The sequence below is a fragment of the Coregonus clupeaformis genome, chromosome 7, assembly GCF_020615455.1.
Source record: "Coregonus clupeaformis isolate EN_2021a chromosome 7, ASM2061545v1, whole genome shotgun sequence".
Classification (NCBI taxonomy): Eukaryota; Metazoa; Chordata; class Actinopteri; order Salmoniformes; family Salmonidae; genus Coregonus; species Coregonus clupeaformis.
In genome coordinates, this window is record NC_059198.1 from 46,803,468 (window position 1) to 46,819,129 (window position 15,662).

The following is a 15,662-nucleotide window of genomic DNA, read 5'->3' on the forward strand; positions in this document are numbered from 1 at the left end:
TCGATAGATCAATTGATTGATATCTCAATTGCTCTTGTTTTGCCTTTAGAAGAGTTAGTAGTGAATGATCAAAGATGTAGCTGGAGAGTGCCCAAGTACCCATAAAAACAACCTTAATTGAAAAAGGAAAATGCCCAACCATAAAGTGCAACCACCACAGAAAAAGTCAACAGTTCCCAGGAAAAGGAGACATTGATCAACTATGGATATTTGTGTTTATTTCCCAGCATTTCATATGGCAAGTTGGAAACAAAGTAACAATCTGATAGTTCACATCATGGGGGGCAGTGTTGTAGCAGTAACACTACATGAAATCCAAATTGAGGACACTCTTACAGACTTTTATTTTACTACCTGACCGGGAAATATTTCCCCTCATCAAAATAGCACCAGCTTGTTTCCCTGCCCTCAGTTACCACAACACAACCTTTACAGTTAGTTGGAAATAAACTATTCCTCTATTTGCCTATACAAATACAGTACTTAATGCTTCCCACAGTAGTAATAGATGTAAACTACTGCCTTGCAGAGTAGACACAGGATATGTTCCAAATGGCACCCTATACCCTATTTAGTGCACTACTTTTAATGGGCCCTGGTAAAAAGTAGTGCACTTAATAAGGAATAGGGTTCCATTTGGGAGGTACAGAGTCTATGCTTCAGTCAGCCGTGGTATTACATCTGATGAACCAGCGTCTCTCTAACTGGTACTTAAATATAGTACAGCTACAGCCTGAAACCTACTTCAGTCCTGACCTGGTTTCTTTAACACAGTTACACTCTCACCCGTTACAGAAACACAGGGAGAGAGCCGTAATAGGATCTGGACTACCACTGAGCCAGACCAGTCACCAGACCACTACCTTTAGCCTCAAGACCTGAACCTGGGACCCAAGGCCACCTTTCAGAGCAGTTGGTTCGTTTCACGAAATGGGTGTCTTTTCCTTTGAAATTTTAAGAAGGAATTATGCACCAATAATGAATTTTAAAAGCCTGTTATTAAATGAAGTGCACTTTAATATAGACCATATGGAGAATTCAGTAAATCTGATTTTTAATATGAATAAAGGCTTGCTAAAGTGACAAAATGCAACATTTTGACATGTCCCTCCGTCAACCTTTTGTCAATTCTAGGGAGATTTCAACCCACTTAATCCAAATTTCTTCAAGTTTCACCATAATTGTAAAGGCCTAGTCATTTTGCTGCTTTGACAAAGTAATTACTGAAGATTATTATTTATATTGACGTGATTAGTGATGGATGTACGTCTGTCCATCATTTTAAAGCCAACCCTGTCATGCAAACAACTTACCCCTTTAAAATAATGGACCATTTGTCACGATCGTCTACGAAATGAGTAGACCAAAGCGCAGCGCGTTGAGCGAACATGACTTTATTTAATTAAAGTGCCAAAACCAAAACAATAGACGATTCGTAAAGTCCACAGTAACAATGACTGACAAGGAACAAAAACCCACAAACACAAGGTGAACACAGACAGTTTAAATATGGCTCCCAATCAGAGATAACGAGCCGACAGCTGACACTCGTTACCTCTGATTGGGAGTCACTCGATCAACCAAGAAAACACAACCAAAGACAACCAACCAAAACACAACAAAACGAACACACCCTGGCTCAACATACAAAGTCCCGGAGCCAGAGCGTGACAGTACCCCCCCCTAAAGGCGCGGACTGCGACCGCGCCTCAAAACCCCAAACAGGGGAGGGCTGGGTGGGCATTACTCCTCGGAGGCGGCTCCGGCTCGGGCTTGACCACCACCCTTCTTCAATCCCCCCGTAGCGCCCCCGGTCCGACCTGACCCAGCTGGTAGGATCTGGACTGACGACGCGCACCCCTGGCTTGGCGCGTGAGGCAGGAACGGACCGGACCTGGCCGACGATACGCACCCTAGGCTTGATGCGTGGATTCGGAACGGGCCTCACCAGGCTGACGACTCGCATCCCTGGCTTGGTGCGAGTAGCAGGAATGGGCTGGATCAGGCTGACGACTCGCACCCCTGGCTTGGTGCGAGTAGCAGGAACGGGCTGAACCAGGCTGACGACTCACACCCTTGGCTTGGTGCGAGTAGCAGGAACGGGCTGAACCAGGCTGACGACTCGTACCCCTGGCTTGGTGCGAGTAGCAGGAACGGGCTGAACCAGGCTGACGACTCGCACCCTTGGCTTGGTGCGAGTAGCAGGAACAGGCTGGATCCGGCTGACGACTCGCACCCTTGGCTTGGTGCGAGTAGCAGGAACAGGCCGGGCTGGGCTGGCGACGCACACCGTAGGTTCTGTGCGTGGAGCAGGAACAGGCCGGGCTGGGCTGGCGACGCACACCGTAGGTTTTGTGCGTGGAGCAGGAACAGGCCGGGCTGGGCTGGCGACGCACACCGTAGGCTTTGTGCGTAGAGCAGGGACAGGCCGGGCTGGGCTGGCAACGCACCCCGTAGACTTTGTGCGTAGAGCAGGAACAGGCCGGGCTGGGCTGGCAACGCACCCCGTAGGCTTTGTGCGTAGAGCAGGAACAGGCCGGGCTGGGCTGGCGACGCACACCGTAGGCTTTGTGCGTAGAGCAGGGACAGGCCGGGCTGGGCTGGCAACGCGCACCATTAACTTAGTGCGTGGAGCAGGGACAGGCCTCACCGGACTGTGGAGACGGATAGGAGACCTGGAATGAAGAGCGGCCACAACCCGTCCCGGCTGAATGCCTACCCTCACACACTCTGTGTGAGGCATCCGCACAGGACGTACAGGGCTGTGTACCCGTACCGACATGACAGCACGTGATACTGGAGCAGGATATCCGGGACCGCGGAGAGGCATAGGAGACCACGAGCGTTGAGCCGGCACACTCCGTCCTGGCTGCATACCCCCCTTCGCACGACACGTGCGGGGTGCTCGTACAGGACGTACAGGACTGTGCCGGACCACTCGTGGCACCGTACGCTGCTCCGCATACCGCGGAACCTGCCCCGTCCCATGCTGCCATGCCTGAGTACGGGAAGTTGGTTCCGCTCTCCATCCCGGCCTCGCCAACCTGCCTTCTGGCCCCCAAAACCCGGTGGCCTCCTCTCCAAATTGCCCTGTGGCAGCCTCCTGCTGCCCAGCCGCCCAAGCCATGTGCCCCCCCCCAAAAAATTTCTTGGGGTTGCCTCTCGTCCTTCCGACGATGGCCCTGCTGACGCCGTTGCTCCTCTCCTTGATCCTACCCCAAGGTCCCTTGCCCCCGAGCATGTCCTCCCAGGACCACGATTTGCCCACCTGGGCCATCGCCAGCCTCTCTATCTCCTTACCCGGCGCTTCCTCCCATGTCCAGTCTCCTTGCTCCTGGACACGCTGCTTGGTCCTTTTACGGTGGGTTTTTCTGTCACGATCGTCTACGAAATGAGTAGACCAAAGCGCAGCGCGTTGAGCGAACATGACTTTATTTAATTAAAGTGCCAAAACCAAAACAATAGACGATTCGTAAAGTCCACAGTAACAATGACTGACAAGGAACAAAAACCCACAAACACAAGGTGAACACAGACAGTTTAAATATGGCTCCCAATCAGAGATAACGAGCCGACAGCTGACACTCGTTACCTCTGATTGGGAGTCACTCGATCAACCAAGAAAACACAACCAAAGACAACCAACCAAAACACAACAAAACGAACACACCCTGGCTCAACATACAAAGTCCCGGAGCCAGAGCGTGACACCATTACACCAAGTTAAATTATTTTTTCACAGCAGGTGACATCATTTGGGTCTTCTGAACAGCATGGTGGAAAAGGAAGTAAGTCTTCTCTCTCTTTTTGGCCTACAGTTCCTTCAGAAAGTATTTACACCCCTTGACTTTTGCCACATTTTGTTGTGTTACAGCCTGAATTTAAATTGAGATTGTGTGTCACTGGCCTACACACAATAACCCATAAGTGGAATTATGTTTTTAGAAATTATTACAAATTAATTTTAAATGAAAAGCTGAAATGTATTTAACCCCTTTTTTTATGGCAAGCTTAAATAAGTTCAGGAGTAAACAATTGCTTAACAAGTCACATAATAAGTTGCATGGACTCTGTGTGCAATAATATTGTTTAAAATTATTTTTGAATGACTACTTCATCTCTGTACCCCACACATACAATTATCTGTAAGGTCCCTCAATCGAGCAGTGAATTTCAAACACAGATTCAACCACAAAGACCAGGGAGGTTTTCCAATGCCTTGCAAAGAAGGACACCTATTGGTAGATGGGTAAAAAAAAAACAGACATTGAATATCCCTTTGAGCATGGTGAAGTTATTAATTACACTTTGGATGGTGTATCAATACCCCCATTCACTACAAAGATACAGGCGTCCTTCCTAACTCAGTTGCCGGAGAGGAAGGAAACCGCTCAGGGATTTCACCATGAGGCCAATGGTGACTTTAAAACAGTTACAAAGTTTCATGACTGTGATAGGAGAAAACTGATGATGGATCAACGACATTGTAGTTACTCCACAATACTTACCTAAATTACAGTGTAAAAAAGGAAGCCTGTACACAATAAATATATTATAAGGCCAAATATACACTGGAGTTGCTTACCAAGATGACATTGAATGTTCCTGAGTGGCCTAGTTACAGTTTTGACTTAAATCTGCCTAAGAACTCTATGGCAAGACCTGAAAATGGCTGTCTAGGAATGATCAACAACCAACTTGAAAGAGCTTGAAGAATTTTAAAAAGAATAATGTGCAAATATTGTACAATCCAGGTGTGCAAAGCTCTTAGAGACCTACCCAGAAAGACTCACAGCTGTAATCGATGCCAAAGGTGATTCTAACATGTATTGACTCAGCGGGTTGAATACTTATGTAATGAAGATGTAATAGTGTTTTAGTTTCCATATATGTTTTTTTTTTTTTTTTTTTACAAATGTTGGGATTTTTCTTCCACTTTACAGAGTATATTGTGTAGATTACAATTTAATCCATTTTAATCCCACCTTGTAACACAACAAAATGTGGAAAAAGTCAAGGGGTGTGAACACTTTCTGAAGGCACTGTATTTATAATTGTTTTATCATCTTTGGCTGATGTGGTCGAGCTCAACATGTCAAGCCTGTTTGCTCAATGAATGTTATGAAAACTTTCATTATGTGTGGAACATATGTATAATTCCTAATTTCTTGAACACCATGTGGTCCCATGCACTTCACCACATGAGGAGTAATGGTCGATCTTCACCTAAAACCTCAACCCTGTTATCATCAATCATGTTAGAGGCCCAACAGTAACTTTATCAGTTTTATATTATACTGTATGAGTGTATTGTACAAGGGATACTTGATCAATGAGAAAATGTTGGATTTATCTCAAACATGCTTTTAAATAATAGTTAAGGCAGTTGACAGACAGTGTTGACAGACAGTGTGGTACCAGTGCAGATAAAATGCTCTTAGTTCATAAGTTTTTATTGCCTGAGATGGGAAAAGGTGTTTTTCCGTAGGCTAAACATATCCCCCATGCAATTGAATGTTATTTTAATGTTCATTTCTTAAAAGTTTGCATGTACAAAAGGCACCCATTGCGTGGAATGACCCAGTTGTTGACACATTAGGATACAGATAGATTAGGTAGACTGTAAATCAGTGGCAGGGGTCAACATGCTGGGTTAAACTTCCTCAGTTGGATCCAAACCAAACTATTTGCCTTCTTTCCTTACAGCTCAGCTTCTGCTCTGACTGTATCTACAACATGACAGTCAATGGAATGTGCATCTGTTTTGTTTGGGTGCACAGGGGGTGTGTTACCTACCTCCATCTCTCCCATGCCATGCGGGTCTCCCCGACTACTACTGGTACTGCCACTAGCATCCCGTGCGCGGGGCGGTTTCCACGTGCGCTCCCCGGTGGCTCTGTTATAGTAGAAGTGTCTACCGGTGAGGTCCTTGTGGGTCTCCCAGTCCCCAAGGATGTGCAGTGGGGTGCTGGAGGGGAGGGGGGGCAGGCTGGACTGGGAGATCTTCAGCTCCTGGAGGTTAGTGTAGACAGGGGACTCGGGCCGGCCTTGCCCCACCGGAGACGTCGTCTGGAGAGGGGAGAGAGATAGAGGGGAGAGGTCTTTTGTGAAAAACTAACAGAGTAGCATGGCCAGCATGCACTGACCAGAAAGGTTACATTTATGGAGAACTATGGAGGTACAATACAGAGCGGAGAAGGAGAGGGCAGTTTTAGATGAGGGATACAGAAGAAATAGAGCGAAGGAGACGTTAACCCTGACAGAACTATGGAGTACATAACAGAAAGGGGAAGGAGTGGAGAGGGTAGATTCAGTGATACAGTCTGCACGGCAAGGCAGGAAGGAGAAGGAGAAGGAGGATGGGCAGCTTTGGCAATCAGACACGGGGTACGGACGGACGTTGCAACATGCTGTATCCATCTGTTCCTAGCCCAGTGTCAAAACGAAATATGCTGCATGGTATCCTACACACTTCAAGCTATCCTTTTTCTGAGGTCGGTCAAATGCATTGTGCATCAACATTACTTTTTAATCTCGTTCAAAATAAAAACATTACAATAAGATTCAATATTTAGCATTATTGGACATTGATTGGCCATTATTGGGTTAAATACAATGCCCACATTAGGAGATAATGATTTATAGAAAAGAGGAAGTGTTTAGGCAGATAGGAAACCCTCCTTCTAGTGCTCTGCGTCTGCAGTGATATCAACTGTCAATCTCTAAACCGAAGTACCCACTGATAATGGAGTGGAGACAAACAAACCTCAGCCAGCAAGTTCTACAAAAAACTCTAACCTGGAATTTAAACAGTTGGAACAATAACGAAACAGGGGATTCCAGGCTACAAAATGTACATCAACAACATATCTCAGGCAGTAGGAAGCTCTCTCATCCATTTATATGCAGATGAGTTTTATACTCAGCTGGCCCCACTGCGGATGTTGTGTTAAACGCTCTACAACAAAGCTTTCTCTGCCCTTAACCTTGTTCTGAACACCTCCAAAATAAAAGGTAATGTGGTTTGGTAAGAAGAATGCCCCTCTCCCCACCAGTGTGATTACTACCTCTGAGGGTTTAGAGCTTGAGGTAGTCACATCATACAAGTACTTGGGAGTATGGCTAGACAGTACACTGTCCTTCTCTCAGCACATATCCAAACTGCAGGCTAAGGTAAAATCTAGACTTGGTTTCCTCTATCGTAATCGCTCCTCTTTCACCCAAGCTGCCAAACTAACCCTGATTCAGATGTCTATCCTACCCATGCTAGATTACGGAGATGTAATTTATAGATCGGCAGGTAAGGGTGCTCTCGAGCGGCTAGATGTTCTTTACCATTCGGCCATCAGATTTGCCACCAATGCTCCTTATAGGACACATCACTGCACTCTATACTCCTCTGTAAACTGGTCATCTCTGTATACCCGTCGCAAGACCCATTGGTTGATGCTTATTTATAAAACCCTCTTAGGCCTCACTCCCCCCTATCTAAGATATCTATTGCAGCCCTCATCCTCCACATACAACAGCCGTTCTGCCAGTCACATTCTGTTAAAGGTCCCCAAAACACACACATCCCTGGGTCGCTCCTCTTTTCAGTTCGCTGCAGCTAGCGACTGGAATGGGCTGCAAAAAACACTCAAACTGGACAGATTTATCTCCATCTCTTCATTCAAATATTCAATCATGGACACTCTTACTGACAGTTGTGGCTGCTTCGCGTGATGTATTGTTGTCTCTACCTTCTTGCCCTTTGTGCTGTTGTCTGTGCCCAATCATGTTTGTACCATGTTATGCTGCTACCATGTTGTGCTGCTGCCATGTTGTGTTGCTACCATGTTGTTGTCATGTTGTGTTGCTACCATGCTGTGTACCTAGTGTTGTGGTGTCTCTCTTGTCGTGATGTGTGTTTTTTCCTATATTTATATATATATATATATATATATACACTGCTCAAAAAAATAAAGGGAACACTTAAACAACACATCCTAGATCTGAATGAATGAAATAATCTTATTAAATACTTTTTTCTTTACATAGTTGAATGTGCTGACAACAAAATCACACAAATATTATCAATGGAAATCAAATTTATCAACCCATGGAGGTCTGGATTTGGAGTCACCCTCAAAATTTAAGTGGAAGACCACACTACAGGCTGATCCAACTTTGATGTAATGTCCTTAAAACAAGTCAAAATGAGGCTCAGTAGTGTGTGTGGCCTCCACGTGCCTGTATGACCTCCGTACAATGCCTGGGCATGCTCCTGATGAGGTGGCGGATGGTCTCCTGAGGGATCTCCTCAAAGACCTGGACTAAAGCATCCGCCAACTCCTGGACAGTCTGTGGTGCAACGTGGCGTTGGTGGATGGAGCGAGACATGATGTCCCAGATGTGCTCAATTGGATTCAGGTCTGGGGAACGGGCGGGCCAGTCCATAGCATCAATGCCTTCCTCTTGCAGGAACTGCTGACACACTCCAGCCACATGAGGTCTAGCATTGTCTTGCATTAGGAGGAACCCAGGGCCAACCGCACCAGCATATGGTCTCACAAGGGGTCTGAGGATCTCATCTCGGTACCTAATGGCAGTCAGGCTACCTCTGGAGAGCACATGGAGGGCTGTGCGGCCCCCCAAAGAAATGCCACCCCACACCATGACTGACCCACCGCCAAACCGGTCATGCTGGAGGATGTTGCAGGCAGCAGAACGTTCTCCACGGCGTCTCCAGACTCTGTCACTGACTCTGGGGCGGCAGGTAGCTTAGTGGTTAAGAGCGTTGTGCCAGTAACCGAAAGGTCGCTGGTTCTAATCCCCGAACCGACTAGGTGAAAAATCTGTCGATGTGCCCTTGAGCAAGGCACTTAACCCTAATTGCTCCTGTAAGTCGCTCTGGATAAGAGCGTCTGCTAAATGACTAAAATGTAAATGTAAAATGTCACGGCTGTCACATGTGCTCAGTGTGAACCTGCTTTCATCTGTGAAGAGCACAGGGCGCCAGTTACGAATTTGCCAATCTTGGTGTTCTCTGGCAAATGTCAAACGTCCTGCACGGTGTTGGGCTATAACCACAACCCCCACCTGTGGACGTCGGGCCCTCATACCACCCTCATGGAGTCTGTTTCTGACCGTTTGAGCAGACACATGCACATTTGTGGCCTGCTGGAGGTCATTTTGCAGGGCTCTGGCAGTGCTCCTCCTGCTCCTCCTTGCACAAAGGCGGAGGTAGCGGTCCTGCTGCTGGGTTGTTGCCCTCCTACGGCCTCCTCCACGTCTCCTGATGTACTGGCCTGTCTCCTGGTAGTGCCTCCATGCTCTGGACACTACGCTGACAGACACAGCAAACCTTCTTGCCACAGCTCGCATTGATGTGCCATCCTGGATGAGCTGCACTACCTGAGCCACTTGTGTGGGTTGTAGACTCCGTCTCATGCTACCACTAGAGTGAAAGCACCGCCAGCATTCAAAAGTGACCAAAACATCAGCCAGGAAGCATAGGAACTGAGAAGTGGTCTGTGGTCACCACCTGCAGAACCACCTCTTTATTGGGGGTGTCTTGCTAATTGCCTATAATTTTCACCTGTTGTCTATTCCATTTGCACAACAGCATGTGAAATGTATTGTCAATCAGTGTTGCTTCCTAAGTGGACAGTTTGATTTCACAGAAGTGTGATTGACTTGGAGTTACATTGTGTTGTTTAAGTGTTCCCTTTATTTTTTTGAGCAGTGTATATATATACATATATATTTTTTTTATCCCAGCCCCTGTCCCCACAGGAGGCCTTTTGCCTTTTGGTAGGCCGTCATTGTAAATAAAAATTTGTTCTTAACTGACTTGCCTAGTTAAATAAAGGTTAAATAAAAAAATACAAAATAAAATACAAAAGCTCTAAAAACTACCTCAGACTGTAAAAATTGGACACACAAATGAGGCTATAGTTTATGATATTGTCAAGACAAGAAACAAAAAGACAGCATGTTGCATAATAGTGTATTTTGAGAAAAAGTGCAGAAAGAAAAATGCCAGTGTATTTAAAGTTAGGGGGAAACAAGAGTTGGCTTTGTCAACAGTTTAACATGCCACTCTGTCTGGCCCATACAACAAACACAGTCACCGAGTTTTGGTTTCCATGACTACGGACAATCCAAATGTACCACTGCTGAATAATATTTTGGTTTTGGAGTTCGATAGTGAGGTGGAGGTACAGTAGTGGTAGCCAGACTGTTGTCTCTGGTTTGGGCCCAGGGTCAAACTAACATTGTGTAAAGTGGTATTCACAGAAGTCGTAGCTAGACCTCGATAGAAAACCACCCTACTAGACCCCATGGGTCAAACACATACTGTAAATATCTCAAATACTTGAGCTGCATTTGATTTAGTATGTACTGTACAATGGAACCAATAGAATAATCCCAAAAGTGCAAACTCCAAGTTAAATCAAGCACACCTCAAATACATACAATAGGCCAACAGACTATCACAGCTTATTGTGAAATAGACACAAATTACTTATTCAAAATTCTTTCTTCATAACGCATTCATGTACCATTACAACAAATTCCAATTTGTTGTGGCTAACGTTAGCTAGGCTAGGGGTTAGGTTTAGGGGTTAAGGTTAGGGCTAGTTAACATGCTAGCTAAGTAGTTAAACGGTTTAGGAGTTAGGTTAAAGGGTTAAGGTTCGGGTTAGGGGAAGAGTTACCTAACATGCTAAGTAGTTGCAAAGTAGCTCAAAAGTAGTAAGTAGTTGCAAAGTAGCTAATTAGCGAAAATGCTAAAGTTAGCCATGATGAGATTTGAACACGTTCACATTATACACCCACCCATCCTCCCCGATCAACCTCCCTCCTATTGTTTCTGTCTTAAGTAACCTACAGTCTTTATCTGTAATTTAAATGCACTGTATACAAAATCGTGTACTGCTCACACACAAAAAATATTTGTTTCTTGTGCCTGTCACAAATTTCACAATAATCTGTGATACTGGGTTGAATAGGCCTATGTATTTGGACCCAGCTGGCCATTGCTGATTCACCATATAGCACTCAGTGCCATAGGCTGTCTGCCTAGTTCTGTATTGTCTTTGTATTGAAGACAAGACAAGCGGAGCCTGGCAGGTGAGGAATTCTAGAGGAAATGCAATAGAACAGAGGGGGAGGGAGTTTGAGTAAAAACACCAGACAGTACAGCCAGACAGACATTCTCTAGCACAGATGGGGATACCTGCTGGGTCTGGAATAATAGGAATTTACTCAAAAATAATGATTTAATATCCTGTAGAGCTGCGTTGGAATAGAATGAAGTTTGCAGTGCATGTGAGTGTCTGTGTGTGCAGCAGGAAAGGCCCTGTTGTTTGTCTATTGTTATCAAGTGTTCTGACTGTGGCTTTGGTAAAATACATGGGCAGCTGGGAGTGAATACACTAAAGAAGGCTCTTTAGGCGAAAGGTCTGTGTATGATTCTAGTGAAGTACAGTGAAAATAACTTACAAATAGAAAAATGCTGCATCATTCGTGTGGGGACCTACTATATTTTCTACAGCTGGGTGTCAGTCACAGAGCCCTAAGGCTCAGATAATAGTAAAGCAAATTTTACATTGAAACTCAGCTGTCAAAGGCCAAACTCAGCAGGGGAACTGAGAATTAGAATGAGAATTGGCATGCTCTGTTATAAATGATAAGAATAGCGTATGTAAATCTGCCAAAAGTGATATGCCATACTCAAACGAAAGGTTAGGTGGTCAAAATGATTGGCAATACAAACTGTAGTGTTTCCTGAGAAGGCACATTTTTTAGTGCTCACTGGCATACATTTATCATATCATTGTGATTTCTATAAGTAGTGTATTGTTCTCCTCCTCAAAATTGTGAGTTCATATTATCCAGTCCACATCAGCAGGGAAGGACTCCAGAAATGTACTTAACAGTACACACACACACTCCCCTGAGAACTTGTTTGCATTATAATTACTCTGCTCTGATCTCCTTTACACTGTTCTGTTGAGAAGAGGTCTCTTTCTAGTGCCTCAAAGCTTAGCAGTAAACTCAGAAATAGACTGACTACAGTGAGAGCCAAGAGAAACGAGGTGCACTCATTTGCTAAATGGGATGGACTGTATGAAATAAGAGTTAAATAAAGTTAAGTTTTACGTTTTTAGCTCCTGGAAGGTTCCCTACACAGTGCTGAAATAGGCCATTTAAGACAAAGTCAAGAAGATACTTTATGAAGCAACAGCCTATTTATTATACTTACAAACAGGCAAACATTTTCAACATACATTTTAAAGAATAAGCTGAAAGTATATATCAAGTACAAGTATCACCTACTATGTCACTACTAAGTCAAACTAAAGACCTCCCACATTGTCAGATAGCTATATCTGCTTCAGTCCGTCACCTTATATCCTGGGCTGCAGACAAACACCTCATCCTCCTCCTCCTCTGTCCTGCTGTAGCCTTTAAACGTACTGAAGCGGCTCATGGCTGATGGGTTGCATCAGCTATACCTCTCTTCTAATCTATACCTCTCTTCTAATCTGTCTGTCCCTATCTCACTCTTTCTCTATTTCAGTCTCTCTCTATCAGTCTATTACGAAACTTAGAGAGAAACTTGAGATACTGGCTCTCTGTCAGAGAGCCAGAGGAAATAAGATATCACTCCCTTTGCCAGACGAACATACATGATCGCACGCACGCGCACGGACACACACAACAGGAAGTGGTAGTGAGAGTTCCCTCCCCCAGTGTTTTCTCTGTCACAGACAGCGACTGTGTGTACACGCGTGTATATTCCTGCGTGTGTGCATGTGTGTATGTGTGCCTGCATGCTTGCTCTTCTGTCTGTGTGTATGTGTGTGCCTGCGTGTATGTGTATGCACGTGACCCTGACTGCATGTGTGTGATGTTTGTGTTTAAAGTTAAGCAGGGTCTCTATACCCTGACGTTGGGTCACAATGAGCCCAGAGCAGTCACAGTGTTGAGTGTTGACAGATGAACTAGCCGTTAGGGGAGTGCTCAGGACAGACGGTGTGTGAGCCATGCATAGATACTATATTTATACTGCTCTATACATTCACAAAAGGGTGATAGAAACAACATGTGCAGCAGTGAGATCAAGACACGGCGGGGGATACTATAAACTGGAAGGGGGGTTGACTGTTGGAGAGTTGAGCTGTTGAATGCAGAGTGGTCTTGCCTTGTCTGTCCACCAGCCCAGGCAGACCCTGATAAATGAGTTCTCCACTCAGGGTGAGTAACAGTAACGGCCCAGTAGCAGATTAGAATGCATAATGCAGCCCTGTAGCCGGAGTAGACTGTGGGTGCGTTCCAAATGGTACCCTATTCCAAAATGGTGCCCTTTTTTACTTTAGCTGGGAGGAGATATGGGATGATTAATTCATTCTGAGTTAGGGGGTTAATTGAGAATTTGGCAGAGGTTAAAGAGAGGCAATCGCCTTGCATGTTGCAATATGGTACACTACATGACCAGAAGTATGTGGACACCTGCTCGTCGAACATCGCATTCCAAAATCATGGCCATTAATATGGAGTTGGTCCCCCCTTTGCTGCTATAACAGCCTCCACTCTTCTGGGAAGGCTTTCCACTAGATGTTGGAACATTGCTGTGGGGACTTGCTTCCATTCAGCCACAAGAGCATTAGTGAAGTCGGGCACTGATGTTGGGTGATTAGGCCTGGTTCGCAGTCAGCGTTCCAATTAATCCCAAAGGTGTTCGATGGGGTTGCACGATATTGGAAATAACTGACATTGCGATATTTTGTTTTTCTGCGATATGAAAAAATACAGGATGTATGTATGATCCTCTGGGAAAAATGCAGTTTGCAAACAGCGACTTTTCAGGTGGAAGTCCTCATTAATAAAGTGTACGGTCAGACTTACAGTGGGGGAAAAAAGTATTTAGTCAGCCACCAATTGTGCAAGTTCTCCCACTTAAAAAGATGAGAGAGGCCTGTAATTTTCATCATAGGTACACGTCAACTATGAAAGACAAATTGAGAATTTTTTTTCCAGAAAATCACATTGTAGGATTTTTTATGAATTTATTTGCAAATTATGGTGGAAAATAAGTATTTAGTCACCTACAAACAAGCAAGATTTCTGGCTCTCACAGACCTGTAACTTCTTCTTTAAGAGGCTCCTCTGTCCTCCACTCGTTACCTGTATTAATGGCACCTGTTTGAACTTGTTATCAGTATAAAAGACACCTGTCCACAACCTCAAACAGTCACACTCCAAACTCCACTATGGCCAAGACCAAAGAGCTGTCAAAGGACACCAGAAACAAAATGGTAGCCCTGCACCAGGCTGGGAAGACTGAATCTGCAATAGGTAAGCAGCTTGGTTTGAAGAAATCAACTGTGGGAGCAATTATTAGGAAATGGAAGACATACAAGACCACTGATAATCTCCTTCGATCTGGGGCTCCACGCAAGATCTCACCCCGTGGGGTCAAAATGATCACAAGAACGGTGAGCAAAAATCCCAGAACCACACGGGGGGACCTAATGAATGACCTGCAGAGAGCTGGGACCAAAGTAACAAAGCCTACCATCAGTAACACACTACGTCGCCAGGGACTCAAACCCTGCAGTGCCAGACGTGTCCCCCTGCTTAAGCCAGTACATGTCCAGGCCCGTCTGAAGTTTGCTAGAGTGCATTTGGATGATTCAGAAGAGGATTGGGAGAATGTCATATGGTCAGATGAAACCAAAATAGAACTTTTTGGTAAAAACTCAACTCGTCGTGTTTGGAGGACAAAGAATGCTGAGTTGCATCCAAAGAACACCATACCTACTGTGAAGCATGTGGGTGGAAACATCATGCTTTGGGGCTGTTTTTCTGCAAAGGGACCAGGACGACTGATCCGTGTAAAGGAAAGAATGAATGGGGCCATGTATCGTGAGATTTTGAGTGAAAACCTACTTCCATCAGCAAGGGCATTGAAGATGAAACGTGGCTGGGTCTTTCAGCATGACAATGATCCCAAACACACCGCCCGGGCAACGAAGGAGTGGCTTCGTAAGAAGCATTTCAAGGTCCTGGAGTGGCCTAGCCAGTCTCCAGATCTCAACCCCATAGAAAATCTTTGGAGGGAGTTGAAAGTCTGTGTTGCCCAGCGACAGCCCCAAAACATCACTGCTCTAGAGGAGATCTGCATGGAGGAATGGGCCAAAATACCAGCAACAGTGTGTGAAAACTTTGTGAAGACTTACAGAAAACGTTTGACCTGTGTCATTGCCAACAAAGGGTTTATAACAAAGTATTGAGAAACTTTTGTTTTTGACCAAATACTTATTTTCCACCATAATTTGCAAATAAATTCATTAAAAATCCTACAATGTGATTTTCTGGATTTTTTTTCCTCATTTTGTCTGTCATAGATGACGTGTACCTATGATGAAAATTACAGGCCTCTCTCATCTTTTTAAATGGGAGAACTTGACAATTGGTGGCTGACTAAATACTTTTTTTCCCCACTGTATGTAGGGCTCCGTTGTCCGGCTGGACCACAAGTCCGTTGTTGCTGTATAATATTACACTTGTGACAGCTCTGTTTCAACTTGTGCCTTGCATTTCTCGTACAACTCTGGGATGGCAACTTGAGAAAAATAGTTGCGTGATGGCATTACATACCGCTTGTC

The 15,662-nt window shown here is 45.0% G+C and overlaps 1 protein-coding gene across 3 annotated transcripts in view; it reads right to left on the bottom strand.

Annotated features, from left to right (window-relative positions):
- Positions 1 to 15,662, bottom strand: part of LOC121569810 (rho GTPase-activating protein 12) — a 101,536-nt gene that overhangs the window by 20,354 nt on the left and 65,520 nt on the right. For all 3 annotated transcript variants that reach the window (XM_041881022.2, XM_041881023.2, XM_041881021.2), the window contains exon 3: positions 5,797 to 6,069. In XM_041881022.2, coding sequence (XP_041736956.2) covers positions 5,797 to 6,069 — 273 coding nt within the window. The remainder of the gene's footprint in view (positions 1 to 5,796; positions 6,070 to 15,662) is intronic.